The 13243-nt window shown below is 33.8% G+C and overlaps 1 protein-coding gene across 2 annotated transcripts; it reads left to right on the top strand.

Annotated features, from left to right (window-relative positions):
* Positions 1-6545: 6545 nt before the first annotated feature.
* Positions 6546-12947, top strand: LOC148861969 (uncharacterized). 2 transcript variants are annotated; one of them, XM_088941522.1, is made up of 7 exons: positions 6546-6746; positions 7334-7789; positions 7945-8108; positions 8184-8264; positions 11415-11490; positions 11572-11664; positions 12487-12947. In XM_088941522.1, exons 2-7 carry the CDS (start codon positions 7357-7359, stop codon positions 12645-12647), a joined length of 1008 nt encoding a protein of 335 aa, XP_088797648.1. In that variant the 5' UTR covers positions 6546-6746; positions 7334-7356; the 3' UTR covers positions 12648-12947. The 2 variants fall into 2 exon arrangements, with proteins under 2 accessions (XP_088797648.1, XP_088797649.1); XM_088941523.1 differs by lacking the exon at positions 6546-6746 and adding an exon at positions 6789-7257.
* Positions 12948-13243: the final 296 nt, after the last annotated feature.

The following is a 13243-nucleotide window of genomic DNA, read 5'->3' as shown; positions in this document are numbered from 1 at the left end:
CTTACTTATGGACATGTGGCGAAACCTAGGGGTGCTCATGGTTCTGTTAAGCGAACCGTGGGCCTATTTTTGAAATCGGATCAGTATTACTAGTAACTAAAATTGAAACCAAAGATGATCGGTTAATTAGTTGACCAGTTTGGTTAACTGTCAGTTTGGTTTGTCGGATTTTCATTTTTTTATATTTATAATATATATTATAAAAAATATATAAATATATAATAAAAAGCTATATATATATAAAGTATTATATTTTAAACAATAAATAATATATTATATATTATAAATTTATATTTATATATAATGCATAAATTAATCTATAATATATAAAAATATATATAATATGCATAAATATACATAAAGTATATAAAAATATATGTATATCGGTTGGTTTAGTTAACCACCTATTTTCTATATTAGTTTGTTGAAACCAAATTGGAACCTTGAGTTTTTTAAAAATATCGAACTAAAACCAAACCAACTGGTTTGATTAACCGGATTTTTAGTTTGGTTCAGTTTTTTTAAATTTTCTTGCTCACCCCTAGCAAAACCCCGAGTTACCCATTATGTGCCCAATGAATCATGATCACCTTTCTGGGATAGGAAAGTTTCTTCATGTCGTTTCCTTGTTCCCTATTATAATCACACCTTTCCCTCTATAAATAAGGAGAGGCCTGAAGCCCTCCACACAAGATCATCTTGAGTATTCGGGCTGAATTCATGCTATTCTAAATTTATACTACTAATAAAAGAGCGAATAACCCCATTTTTTAGACTTTTCATTAGACATTTTTACCTCTTATCTAAGCAACATACAACAGGCATAAAAAATGGCATATATGTCCTTTACTCTCCCTCCAAAAATTGCCCACTTGTAACAGTTAAGAAACTATCCACTTATAAATGTTCCAAAACTGCCCATGAATTATAAATAGTATTGTCTTGGAGATACTGTCACGTGCAAATGCACGCACATGTTTACTAGTATATTATAATGTCTCCTTTGCTTCTTCTCTCATATATCCAAGTAGTTCTAAATTTTGGAAATATATGTTAGAGTTCAAAGACAATACTCCGCAGGCAATGGTCCGCTTATATATATTTGAAATGGATGATACTAATGTTCGAGATATCTCTTTGAATCGAGTCTTAACTACAGATAATAATTCTTGTATTGACTTGGTAGCTCTCTCCCTTGGTTTATAATGGATATGGCTAGGGATTCTCATGTTTCTATTCATGATGAAGAGGATAAACTCATTTAGAATGCAAATCCTAATGGTGAGTTCTCCTAAAATCTTATAAGAGCTCATGATAACGAGGTTGGCTTGTAAATGTATGGAAGTTGGGTCTCTTCATTAAGTAGGGGTCTCAATGGATAGGTTTTGGGTTGGACCCCATCCAAATCGAAATCAATTTGGATGGACCATTAAGACATATTAAACTGACCAAAAAGTCTGGATTTAATGGTCTAAAGTATTTATTGGATTTGATGGGACCTGGTCCATCCATAATGGATTTATATTGTATTGAGTTAGATTGAACCAATATCGACAATAATACACGTGTTAATGGACCAGGTTTAGATTGTAACAAAATCTAAATTAAAATCAATTTGAACAGATTGGCCAGTCTGGACATTGAACTGGACCTAGTCCATTTGTAATGGACTCATATTAGACCGGATTGGATTGTAACGAATCCAGTCCAATTGACACCCTACCACTGAGTTTCTATTCTTGTTTGGAGATTCCTTTATGGTGCCATCCCTCCTAATGATATTATATTAAAAAAAGAGGCATCCAACTTGCATCTAAGTGCCATTGTTGTGGAGGCCATAGTGGTGAGAACCTAAATTATGTGTTTGATAATGGGGCCATGGATAATAAATTTTGGAAGCACCGGAGTGATATGATTGATGTTTATGTTTATCATTCTCAACCAGTGAGCCTTGCTAAAAGATATTCTCAACTACATCATTTGTATAAAATTTTGCTATCTACTGTCATTTGGATTCTATGGAAGGAGAGATGTAATGGAAGGTTTGAGGGTAAAGGTGTGCCATCCAAGGTTCAAAGTATCAATACAATATGTCCCATATCGAGTGTATTGTGTTGTATTTTTGGGTGGTCGACGCACTTCTAAACAGGTGTTCTTCGAAAACTCCTTTTTATTAAATTATATATATATATATATATATATATATATATATATATATATACACTTAAAACTGAATTTTGAAAAAACCTAAAAAAAATAAAAGACACATCACTTAAAGTACCGATACACCTCTACCTTGATACTTTGAACCATGGTGCTATCTACCACTCTAATTCAGAAAACAAATAGATGGCTGATGAACCTAAGCTTGATTCGGCATTCTTCTTATCAAAAAAGTTTTGAGGAATAAAATCCAGTGAGTCTATTGGCACCCCTTTGAAAATATGAAAGTAAAAAAAAAAGGGGTTTTTGATACAGCCAAAAAACTCGATATGCATGTTCATGCATATCAGAAGGGTATCGATGCTTTGAACCTTGACCCAAGTGTCTATGGTGCATAGACCTGTTCATGGGTTAAGTATCCCGATGGGTCATCCTTGTCTAACCCGTAAGTCAAGCTTGGACATTATTTTAGGCCTATGGGCTTGGGCTCGAGCCTAAAACATTGGGCCCTAGACTGAGTCTGACTTGATAATATATATTATATGATAAAAATTATATTTTATTTAATAAAAATATATATGTACAATATTTTTTCTTTGTTTCTCTTTTCTTTTTTCAAGTAATAATGAGATCCTTTATTATTTTTTAGTTTTGAGGGCTTTTAATATAAATAAAACAAAATTTTTATTAAATAAAAAAGAAAAAAATTATGTTTTCAAATTTCTAGTCGGGCTTAGGCTCGAGCCTGAATGTATTCTATTGATACATAGGCAAAGCCTGACCCGGCCCATGAACAAGTTTAGTGGTGGAGGTGAAGTTGTGAGAAATAAAGTTAGTGCCCTTTATTTTGGTTTTCACAACTTCTATAGTGAACAATCTTCACTTGTTGCCAAGGTTTTTAAAACCGGATCGGACAAGGAACCATTTTGGGGTTCGGTTCCTAGGTTGAACGGGCTGGCAGTCTGGTCCGATCGGACAACCCATTCTGACAAAAAAAAGAGAAAAAATAAATAGAAAAATTAAAAAACAAAAAATGGGTAAAAACTATTGTCCGGGTTGACAATTCAATTGCTTAGGTCAAAGGTTCACCAACCAAATTAATGGGTTTTGGAGTGAAACGGAACTGGTTAGGTGACCAGGTCCCAGTTTTTCCAATCCAGTATGGTTTTGAAAACACTACTAAAGTATGACTCTAAGAGATGGTTTGCAACTTTGGCTCGATTTAGAAAGAATACAAATACAAATATGTACAATATAAATACATACAAAATAATAAAAAGTACAATGTTTTGCACTCTACATATTTATATTTGTATTCCTTCCAAACTGAGCCTTTACTTCAATCAAGGTGAAGGCATTATGACACTTGAAGTGGACAATGATAATAAAGAAGTGATTGATGTCTTCTTTGAAAAGATGCTATGTCATGGAAGATCACATATCTAATTCTCATTCGTCAAGTTAAAAGAATGGTTTCGGCTATGTTTTCAAAATTCTCTCAGATTTTAAGGCTGTGTTTGGTTGCACTAGTACAAATGCATGGGAGTGCAAATGTAAAAAATGCAAGTTCTTGCTTAATTTTGTTTTGGATTTTAATTTATTCTATTTCATGACTTAATTTACTTCATTTGTACTGTAATCAAATAGAATAAGCTAAAATTTAAAACAAAAATAGGTTAGTTCAAATTCCAATTCCAATTCGAATGTAAACCAAATGAACCCTTAAATCTTCCTCCTAAAAAAAGTGTTGCATCCATTTGCGGCCCATGTTGAATCGAGCTTGGATGCCACCAGTCCAGCCCAGCCCAACCCAGTCATGGCACATTAGCCCACAATCAGGCGGTTAATGGGCAACATTCCCGCGAAATTGATGAATCGACATTTCGATAATGTATTGAATTGGGATCACCTACAGACCTACCAATAAAATAAGTTCCAACACCTTATCAACTTTATCTAACACCACACATCTCACTATAAATTGGAGCCCACCATAAAAATTGGACCCGTAGTGTTTGATGATGGTGGTAGCGTGTGGGTCGTGTTTTGTTGGCAGGTCTCCATTTTGAAACTTGATATTCTCGATGTGCGGATGGATGGATGCCATGTTTTCAATACTTTTCACTTTTTTTTATCCCGATTTTATCCCGAACCTAAATAATGGCATCAAATACTGACATTCTACGGATCAATGTGTTCTCCGCCCGCCTCATTTTAGTATTTCTTTACTAGCAGGTCCCATGCAATGTATGAGATTTGTTAAGCAAAAGCTAAACCAACGTTTTAAAAATTGACCTGGAAATAGAACCGCTTTGGCCACTGGTTTCCATGTTAATGGTTCAATCGTCTGATTTGAATGGATGATCCGTTCAAATGAAAAATAAAAATAATTAAAATAAAAAATGGCCAAAAACCATTGAACGTGAACAGATTAATAGTTTGACCGCTTAGTTCAATAGGTCGATAATCAACTCAATGGTTTTTGGCTAGGGACCGGATTTGGGATAAAACGGAACTAGTTGCCTCCACAGTTCTCAGGCTGAATGATTTGACTATCTGGGTCAATTATGGTTTGAAAGCATTGAGCTAAATAATAAAAACACATAAAAGTATACGATTGTTTTATATTGTTAATTTTTTAAATAATTAATAATTGTTTATATTTTATATACTACATTTAATAATTTTTTTACAATACAAAAATAACAATAATTAATTTCAACTAGGGGAGTTCATAAAACTAATGAAACCAACCAACTCGACCCGAGTTGGTCGGTATTCTAATATTTTCGGGTCGGCTTTTGTTCAATAATTTCCCAACCCGACTAGGTTGAATCGGTTTTTCTTTAGCAATTTGTAAATCGAACAACTCGACCATAGATATATATTAATATTTTATATTTAAAATATATTTTTAATATGGAAAAGTGGAAAAATTTCCATATTTCTTAGTCTATAATATTTTATATCATAAATTTATTTTTTTAAATTATTTTTTTAATAATGTCATTGTATTTTTTAATTTAAATTTAATTTTTTAAGTTTAAATCTTTTGAACTAACCAACCAAATCAAAAATCGACCCAACTTGATATGACTCGAGTTTAACAGTTTTCACTAATGGTCAATTGGTTTCGTCCGACCAACTCCCCAATCTGACTAAGTCGATTTGGATGGCCAAACAAACTACAATTGAATCAAACCATCGTAAACACTCCTAATTTCAAATAAATTAATAGTTTAATATCTAATAAATAACAATAATTTAATCTTCAATAATTATTGAAAATTTATAACGAAAATACACAATTATGAAAAATATATTTCTAATGAAAATACAATAAATTTAATAATTACAAAAACACAATAAATACTAAAAAATATATTAAAATAGTCAATAAATAGTGTGATCTCAAATAATAGTATAATCTCTAATAAATAGTCATCAATAAATTATAACAAAAATAAAATAAATACAATAAGTACAATAAATTAAATTTTAAAAGTTAAAAAACAGTATTTTAATCTCCAATAATTATTGATTTTTTAAAATAACAAAGCAAAAATAGATTTGTACATAATTATTGAAAAATATATTTATCACAAAAAAAATTACTAAAAACAATAACTATTAATTTAGTATATATAAATGTATAATAAATATAGATTAAGATTTTAAAAGTTATTATTAATTGAAAACAATAACTCTTAATTATTATTAATAAATATTAAACTTTTTGAAGGTTATTTTCTAGAATTATTAATTGATATAAGTGAACTTAGTTATTTACAAAATTATTTAGTTATTTAAATATTAAAATATTAGTAATTTATTGAATTTAATATTCCATAAAATTATAATTTGTGCTATTATTACATAATTTTTATTGTTGGTATATAATTTTTTGATGAATTTTGTAATAATTTTAATAATATGAATATTGTTAAAACTATTATAATTAATTAGAATATTTAAATAATTTTTAAAATTTTTAATTCAAGCTTTGTTTAGATAGATATAGATAAAAATTGTGAGAGAGGATAACTAAAAATTAGAGATAATTTAAGAGGTAAATGAGAATTAGAGATAATTTAGGAGAATGTGAGGGATAGTGGGGGAGTTAATTTAAGAGAAAATTTGGATGTGGTTATTTAGATTATTTAAGATAGAAAGTTTTTTAGTAATTTTGTATGAGAATGGAGAGCATCTCATTAATTGTTTTAAAAATCACATAAAAAAATAAAAAAAAGAGAGAAAATTTCTATACAATAGATTATAATAATCAAAGTATTCACACGTGTCAATAGTTCCCAGATCTTTCCGATAATACGTGTGCAACTAGAATGTTCGATAATCTCATAATCTCACAACAGTTCCGATCTATCCATCTCGGCGGTTCGCGAAATTACGATCTGATTCACTTTTAATAAGTTTTCTTTTCCCTGGAGCTTGAGGCAACAAACAAATAATAGGCCCCTTTCCATTTTGCCAAAAGAAGAAGAAAACTTGCCTTCTCTCACCACGGTTTAGGGTTTCTTCATCTTCTTTCATTTTCTCTGGCTTTGTAAATTCGCAGTTAGAAGGTATGCTCTCTATCTTCCCCTCCGTCGTTAGTACGGCTTGTATTTTTCGAAATAATTAGTTTCCTTTTCTGCTTTCTTTGGTATCTGTTAGTGTTAGGTTTTGTTTCTTTTTTTTCCGGATATAGTTGCTTTAATGCCCAATTTTATTTCTGGTCAATTTGATTTCGGTTTAAAAGGGTGTTATGGTGCTTTCTTGATTAGAATCGCTTTGAATATAAGTTGGCGGTGATTCTATTTTTCTTTGTCTTCTGATACTATAGTTTGTCGGTTAATCAATTTTATAGAAAACAGACTTAATTTGAGATGATCGTTTCCTTTCGGGGTCGCTGTTGAATTCTATGGTGCAACACGACTTTTTTGTTTTTTAGTTTTTTCTTTTCTTTTGAGGTAAATCTTTATTCAGATTTTTATTTGTTCAGATTAATCGAAGAGGAATTTTCGGTTGTTTTTTTTTTCTTTTTTTTTTTCCTACGTAGGGTTACTATTCTTGGTGGAAGACGTTAAATTGAAGGTATGTGTTGAGACCTAGTGTTATTTTGATTCTATTTTCTTTTAACGTACTCTTGGTTTTCTTCTTTATTTCTCAGGGAATACGTACGTAGAAAAAAAAATGCAGAGAGGTAGAGGTGATTTCTTCGGTTTTGGCGATCCTTTTGCTGAATTTGGTGGCTTTGGTGGCTTTGGTGGCTTTGGTAGCCACAGAAGTCTAGTCTCTAGTTTTTTTGGGGGAAGGGACCCTTTCGATGAACCTTTCTTCGCTAGTCCATTCCAAAGCATGTTTGAATCTAGTACGATGGGACCGAGCATGTTTGGGTCAAGTTCAAGGTTTTTTGGAGACTCAGATATGCATCCAGCTGGATTCCTGGAGCATCAAGCTCCACAATCCAGTAAACCAAAGGGGCCGATTATCAAAGAGATAACATCTGAAGATGAGGCCGAAGAAGAACAAGGAGGAGCCAACGCCAAAGAGAAGATTGAAAACCCTAGGAAGCATTCTAGGTCAAAGGAACCGTATGTTGAAGATCCAGATGATGAAACTCAAGGTTAAGTCCTTGCTGTAATTGCTATATATATATATACATACATATACACACACGCACACACTTTTGTAGTTGCTATTTAATTGTATTCTTCATATTCTTGTAGTTGCTATTATATATACTGTTGAAGTAGAGATTTATTGTGTTTTATCTTTCAGAGAGGAAGAGCAAGCAGGTTCAGTATTGGAATGACTATAACAGGGCAGATAGAGCACATCCCCAGGCTCGTAGTTATAGTTTTCAGAGTTCCACTGTTACTTATGGAGGTGCCAATGGGGCATATTATACTTCGTCTACAACCAGAAGGACTGGCAGTGGTGGGGTATGTACATCTATTTGGTTGACAGTTTGGATGATATGGGTCTCTTTAAACTAAAACCTCTCTTTTGCTGATCAGGTGACTGTAGAAGAGAACAAAGAAGCTGATACAACTACTGGTCGAGCCACACACAGGGTTTCGAGGGGACTTCATGATAAGGTATCATTTGGAGGTCCTCTAACTCAACATCTTGATTTGTTTGCTCACCGTTGGTTGGACCATTGGAGTTCTCATTATACCTAGGAAGGTAGTATATTTCTAGTTATGCCTAGGAGGCCTGTAAATTGGAAATTAAGTAATATTTCATGGATGCGAACATAGGAATCAGAATCCAATGCATGTTGCATTGTCTGACTTGGCAAGATGAAAAAGGGAAGAATCAATTGTCTATAGAAAAGTATAAGCTGATAAGATACTCCATATTCCTTGTTCTACCCCTATGAATTGTTTGCTTGGATTCTCCTAACTGTATTGAGTTCTTTACCCGATGCCTATCAGATATCTACCTTGATGGACACTTCTATATAACATCTTTCTTTTATAAACAATGAATTCCGTTTTTTTTTTTCCCCTTCTAGAAACCATTGTTAAGTAACAATGGTTGGTGCCTAGGTGTAATAAAAATGAATTTTCGATATTGACTCTGTGCCCCTGTGAGAGTGCTTTTTTAAGCACTTATTTGAATATAAACTTATTTTAGGTCGGGACCACACCAATAAACACTTACATGCATTTGGGAAAAAAGCCCCAATAAATGCCTATTCATGGAAATAAGCCTGTTTTTAATAAGCACCCAAAAAGGTGTTTATTTTTAAAGCTCTTATTTGCTTTTTGGCCTGTCTTGTCCCAACACATAATTTTTAAAATACATATACAGGTATATTACCCCCATTTGAAAAAGCACTTTTCACCAAACATGGTAAGGCGCTTATTTGAATAAGCACTCTCAAACAAGGTATATTACCCCCATTTGAAAAAGCACTTTTCACCAAACATGGTAAGACACTTATTTGAATAAGCACTCTCAAACAAGGCATATCTCATATCTAAGATAATGCACGCCAAGTATATGTAATATGTTAGTACCAAAAAAAAAGGCAATAAATAGGAATTTAGTTTACAATATTTGTTTGGAACATATTGAAAGGCTGGATAGGGAGTTATAATCTTCTTTTTTCAGGGAAATCCTGCAAACTTAACTACTTAGTTGGTCCCTTTGTGCCAACACATGCCAGCACACTCCTAGTTGGAAGAAAACTTAATAAAAAGTTCAATTGTCTTTGTTTTTTATGTACCTTGTTTTTATTTATATCCATCCACCAGTGATATGCCATCTTAATTGCTTAATGCAACTGGAGAACGCACCAAATTAAAATCATATGTTATTATTTTAAGTAATTACAAATCAAAATAAATAAAATTTGAAAGTTACTTCAGTGTAGAAGGCGTGGAAGACAAATGCCTGGCGGTGTGTCTCTAGGTGAGGTGCCCCTAAAATGCTCTGAGGTGTATGCCAGTGGTGTTGATGCCTCTGAGGTGTATGCCTCATGCACATACATGCCTCGAGGTGTAAAGATAGAAGAAAAAGAAAGGAAAGGAAAAGGAAAAGAAAAAAAGAGAAGAAAAGGGAAGTGAAAGGGTAGGAAAGAGTTGAAAATCCCCTTCCTCTTCTTCTTTCTCCCCCTTCTCCTTTTCCCTCCTCATCTCTCTCCTCTTAAAGGAGGCGAGGCTTATGCCTCCTTATGTTCAGGGGGCTTAAGCTTCCCCAAGCATATGCCTCCTTATCTTCAAGGGGCTTACTCTTCCTCAGGCTTATGCCTCTTTGTGTTTAGGGGGCTTATGCCTCACGTCTCCAGGTAGTGGAACGCCTCGCATCACACCTCCATGTTTCAAAACATTGAATTGCTTTATGGTTCATGGATTGGCTAGTTACTAACCAAGTGTCCATTAATTGGCCAAGTTGATGCTTAGTTGTTCCAATCAACCACATAATGAGGCATAGAACAACTAGCTAGTGAAGCATTTGATATGACCCCCAATATACTATTTGGTTGATTAGTTGACACATCAATGACAAATTAATTTTCCTCTAAAGTCATTGCAAATTAACATATCTAAAAGATGGTACATTTGAAATCAATTAATTAACAAACTTTTATATTTCATACACATTAACATTATGAGCATTTAATAAAACAATTACGTGACAAAAAATAATTCACAATTAAAGAAGGCAATGATTTCATAGTAATAAAAAATGTTAACAGAAAATAGTAACAAATAAAGGAAGAATAACGCGTGTCAGAGACTTCTAAGGAGGAAAACTTTTCATCCTTCTTTCTTCCTTTCTCTTTTTAAGATCCTTGTATCTTTTTTTCTTTAATGGTAATATACTTCCTCTTGGTCTTGTCTTTATCTTTTGTATCCTATAGTTGTCTGAAAAATGACGAAAATACCACTGAAAGGAAGATGCATTTTATTCACTCAGTTCTTACTCTTAGACACATGGACAGATGTGTGATATTATGTAATGGTAGACTAAGATGCAGTTATTTTTCTTCCATCAGTTCCTTTTTCTATGATTGCTTCCATTTTTCAGGTTTGTTTATATCCTTCTTTCACTGCAGGGGAGTTAATTAAAATTATTCTGTATTTTACAATAGGCATTATTTGGGGTTTTATTGTTCAGTCCACCCATACTCTTAGTACAGTTTTGATTCTAAATTTCCTTTTTTTTTTTATTCATGGGGCTACACAATGAGGGGTAGCCCATCCTCCTCACCAACCCTGCTGGTGACAGCAGGATTTGATTCCAAGTCTCTGCTACAACCGGCGAGGGAACTCTCCAATAGAGCCACATAATTAATATACTATATGATATAGGATGTATTAACGCTTTTAAAAGTGATAGGATGTCTTAGTACTCATGTCACTATAGTAATGATATTACAAGGTGCCTGCCTGGTGATTTTTGTTGCCCAGGCAGATGCCTGGTCAACTAGATATATATATTTTTTAATTTTTTTAATAAGCCATGGCATCAGGCAAGATGCCCAACCAAGGTTGCCTTGTTGCCTAGGTAATGCGTTACCAACTATCATACAAGTTTATAATGGTATATATAAAAAGTGCATCGTGTACAAGAATCCATTCTTGAAAACTTGGAAGCTGATATATGTCCAACACATAAGCTTCATATACCGAGGAGAATCCATGTAGGGCTGTTTAGCACTAATTGATTTTAGAATAAGTTAATCTTTGTGTTGTGGGGTCATCGTCATTGTATTGATGATTTGATTGCTTTTGTAGGGCCATTCAATTACAAGAAAGCTTAATTCTGATGGCAGGGTGGGCACCATGCAGACCTTGCATAATATGAACGAAGGTATGTCATTGATCCTTGAGCATCGATGGTGTTATATTGTTTAAGCAGGGTTAGCCTTTGCTCTTACATGTGCTTCATCAGATGAACTTGCTCGTTTCGAAGAAGCTTGGAAGGGGAGTGCTAGAAAGCACTTGCCTGGCTGGGATGAAAGGTTTAATCTGAATGGGAATATGGGTAAGTACAGTCTTTTCGCTTGTCTGAATGCTGTGCTCTGTTGGTCAATTTTAGGTAATAGGCTGGGATGAAACACGGCACCATGTTTCATAAATTAAGATGTTACTTTTGTTACTAGCATTATTGGGGGGGGGGGTCTCTATGCCATGGAGTTCTCTCTCTGACTCTCTCTCTCTATCTCTTGTAGGGCTGTTCATGGGTCGGTTTATAGTGTATTTTCAACTGACCCGACCTGGTTGGGTTACTTATAGATCAAACCGAAACCGACCCTCTATTAAGTAAAACCGACCTGGTCGGTTTGGGTTTCAACCAACTCCAAGCTTGCACAATGCCCATGAAGTCAAAGTGCTAATATTATATATAATATTTCAGAATATATTTTCTAGAAATATATATTTAAAACCAAAACATATATACAAATATATCGAAATATATATTTTCTAATTTCTAGAAATATATATTTCGGAAATATTTATCTGATATATTTCAGAATGTATATTTTTTCAGATATATATTTATTATTTAAAACTAAAATATCTATATTTAACAGATTTTTTCACGTAACTCGTTTCAGTTCGGTTCGGTGAAAACCGAAATCAAGCTGAATTATCGGTTTGTTCATCTTTGCAACTCAAAACTGACCGGTAGAGAAGAAAAACCGGCCAATTCGGGTTGGTCGGTTTGGATTTATTTGTGAACAGCTCTACTCTCTTGTAATTAATTTTGGCATCACTGATTACTGTGTCACAACACATGATTGAAAACTTAATGTATTGTGATACTTATTGTTTCCCTGTTCATTCATTTATAATGATAATTTAGGTGCTGGCAGCAGTGGACAGGATAGTCAAGCAAAGAAGGGCGGCTGGGCTCTACCTTCCACAGAGCAACGACAGATTCCTGAGAGAATGGGATGGGGTGGAGTCAGGCAAGGAGGCTCCAAGGGGAGAAGCAAAGAAACTATTAGGATTAATATAGATTGAGTCAGTACATTGTGAGTTGAGTGAGTTCCTCTTGTACCCTTCAGTACACCCACCACGAATTTGTCCTTGGATAGATACTAGGTGCTTCTGCTGGAGTGTATATTCCCTGGGTCTAGGAGTATGTCTCGGTTTTCTGTCGTTAAGAATGATTTATATATGTTTAGTGATTCTAGTTGCTAAGTCTATTTGAAATCACAGCACAGACACTGTAAAGGATAAGCTTGTCTGCAGACTCGCAATGTTCCATTTCCATTGGCTTGGAGTACCCCTGCTCTGGGATATCTGTTATTCTTTCCTCAACGCTATGTTTGGTTTGATAGAAAATATCAGAGAAAGTTGAAGGGAAGCTTTTAGACTTCTTAATTTTCCTTAAGTGCTACTTCCCAACTTTCGGTTCTCTTATTTCTATATAAATTAAACACGGTCCAAATTCTTCCATCTCAAAATTCACAATCTGAGTTTGATGAGTTGGGTTTGGTTCAAGGGCAACCTTGTCTCAATTTTAGGACCTGGATCTTGTCAGCCCGGCCCAATTCGATCTTAAGATCCATTTTGATGTGCCCAAGTTCAAACTGAGCCAAACCTCAACACAACTT

The sequence above is a fragment of the Nelumbo lutea genome, chromosome 4 (assembly GCF_056320005.1).
Source record: "Nelumbo lutea isolate HS-2025 chromosome 4, American lotus-T2T, whole genome shotgun sequence".
Taxonomy (NCBI): Eukaryota; Viridiplantae; Streptophyta; class Magnoliopsida; order Proteales; family Nelumbonaceae; genus Nelumbo; species Nelumbo lutea.
Note: the sequence above shows the minus strand (reverse complement) of the source record. Positions and strands in the feature narration are given on the sequence as shown.

What these genes read in the sequence shown, in the direction of transcription:
- LOC148861969 (XM_088941522.1), top strand. Translation starts at nt 7,357, where the DNA reads ATGCAGAGAGGTAGAGGTGATTTCTTCGGTTTTGGCGATCCTTTTGCT. An exon ending in TCCAGATGATGAAACTCAAG is followed by an intron (nt 7,790 to 7,944) that starts GTTAAGTCCTTG and finishes TTTATCTTTCAG; the next exon opens with AGAGGAAGAGCAAGCAGGTT. An exon ending in CTTGCATAATATGAACGAAG is followed by an intron (nt 11,491 to 11,571) that starts GTATGTCATTGA and finishes GTGCTTCATCAG; the next exon opens with ATGAACTTGCTCGTTTCGAA.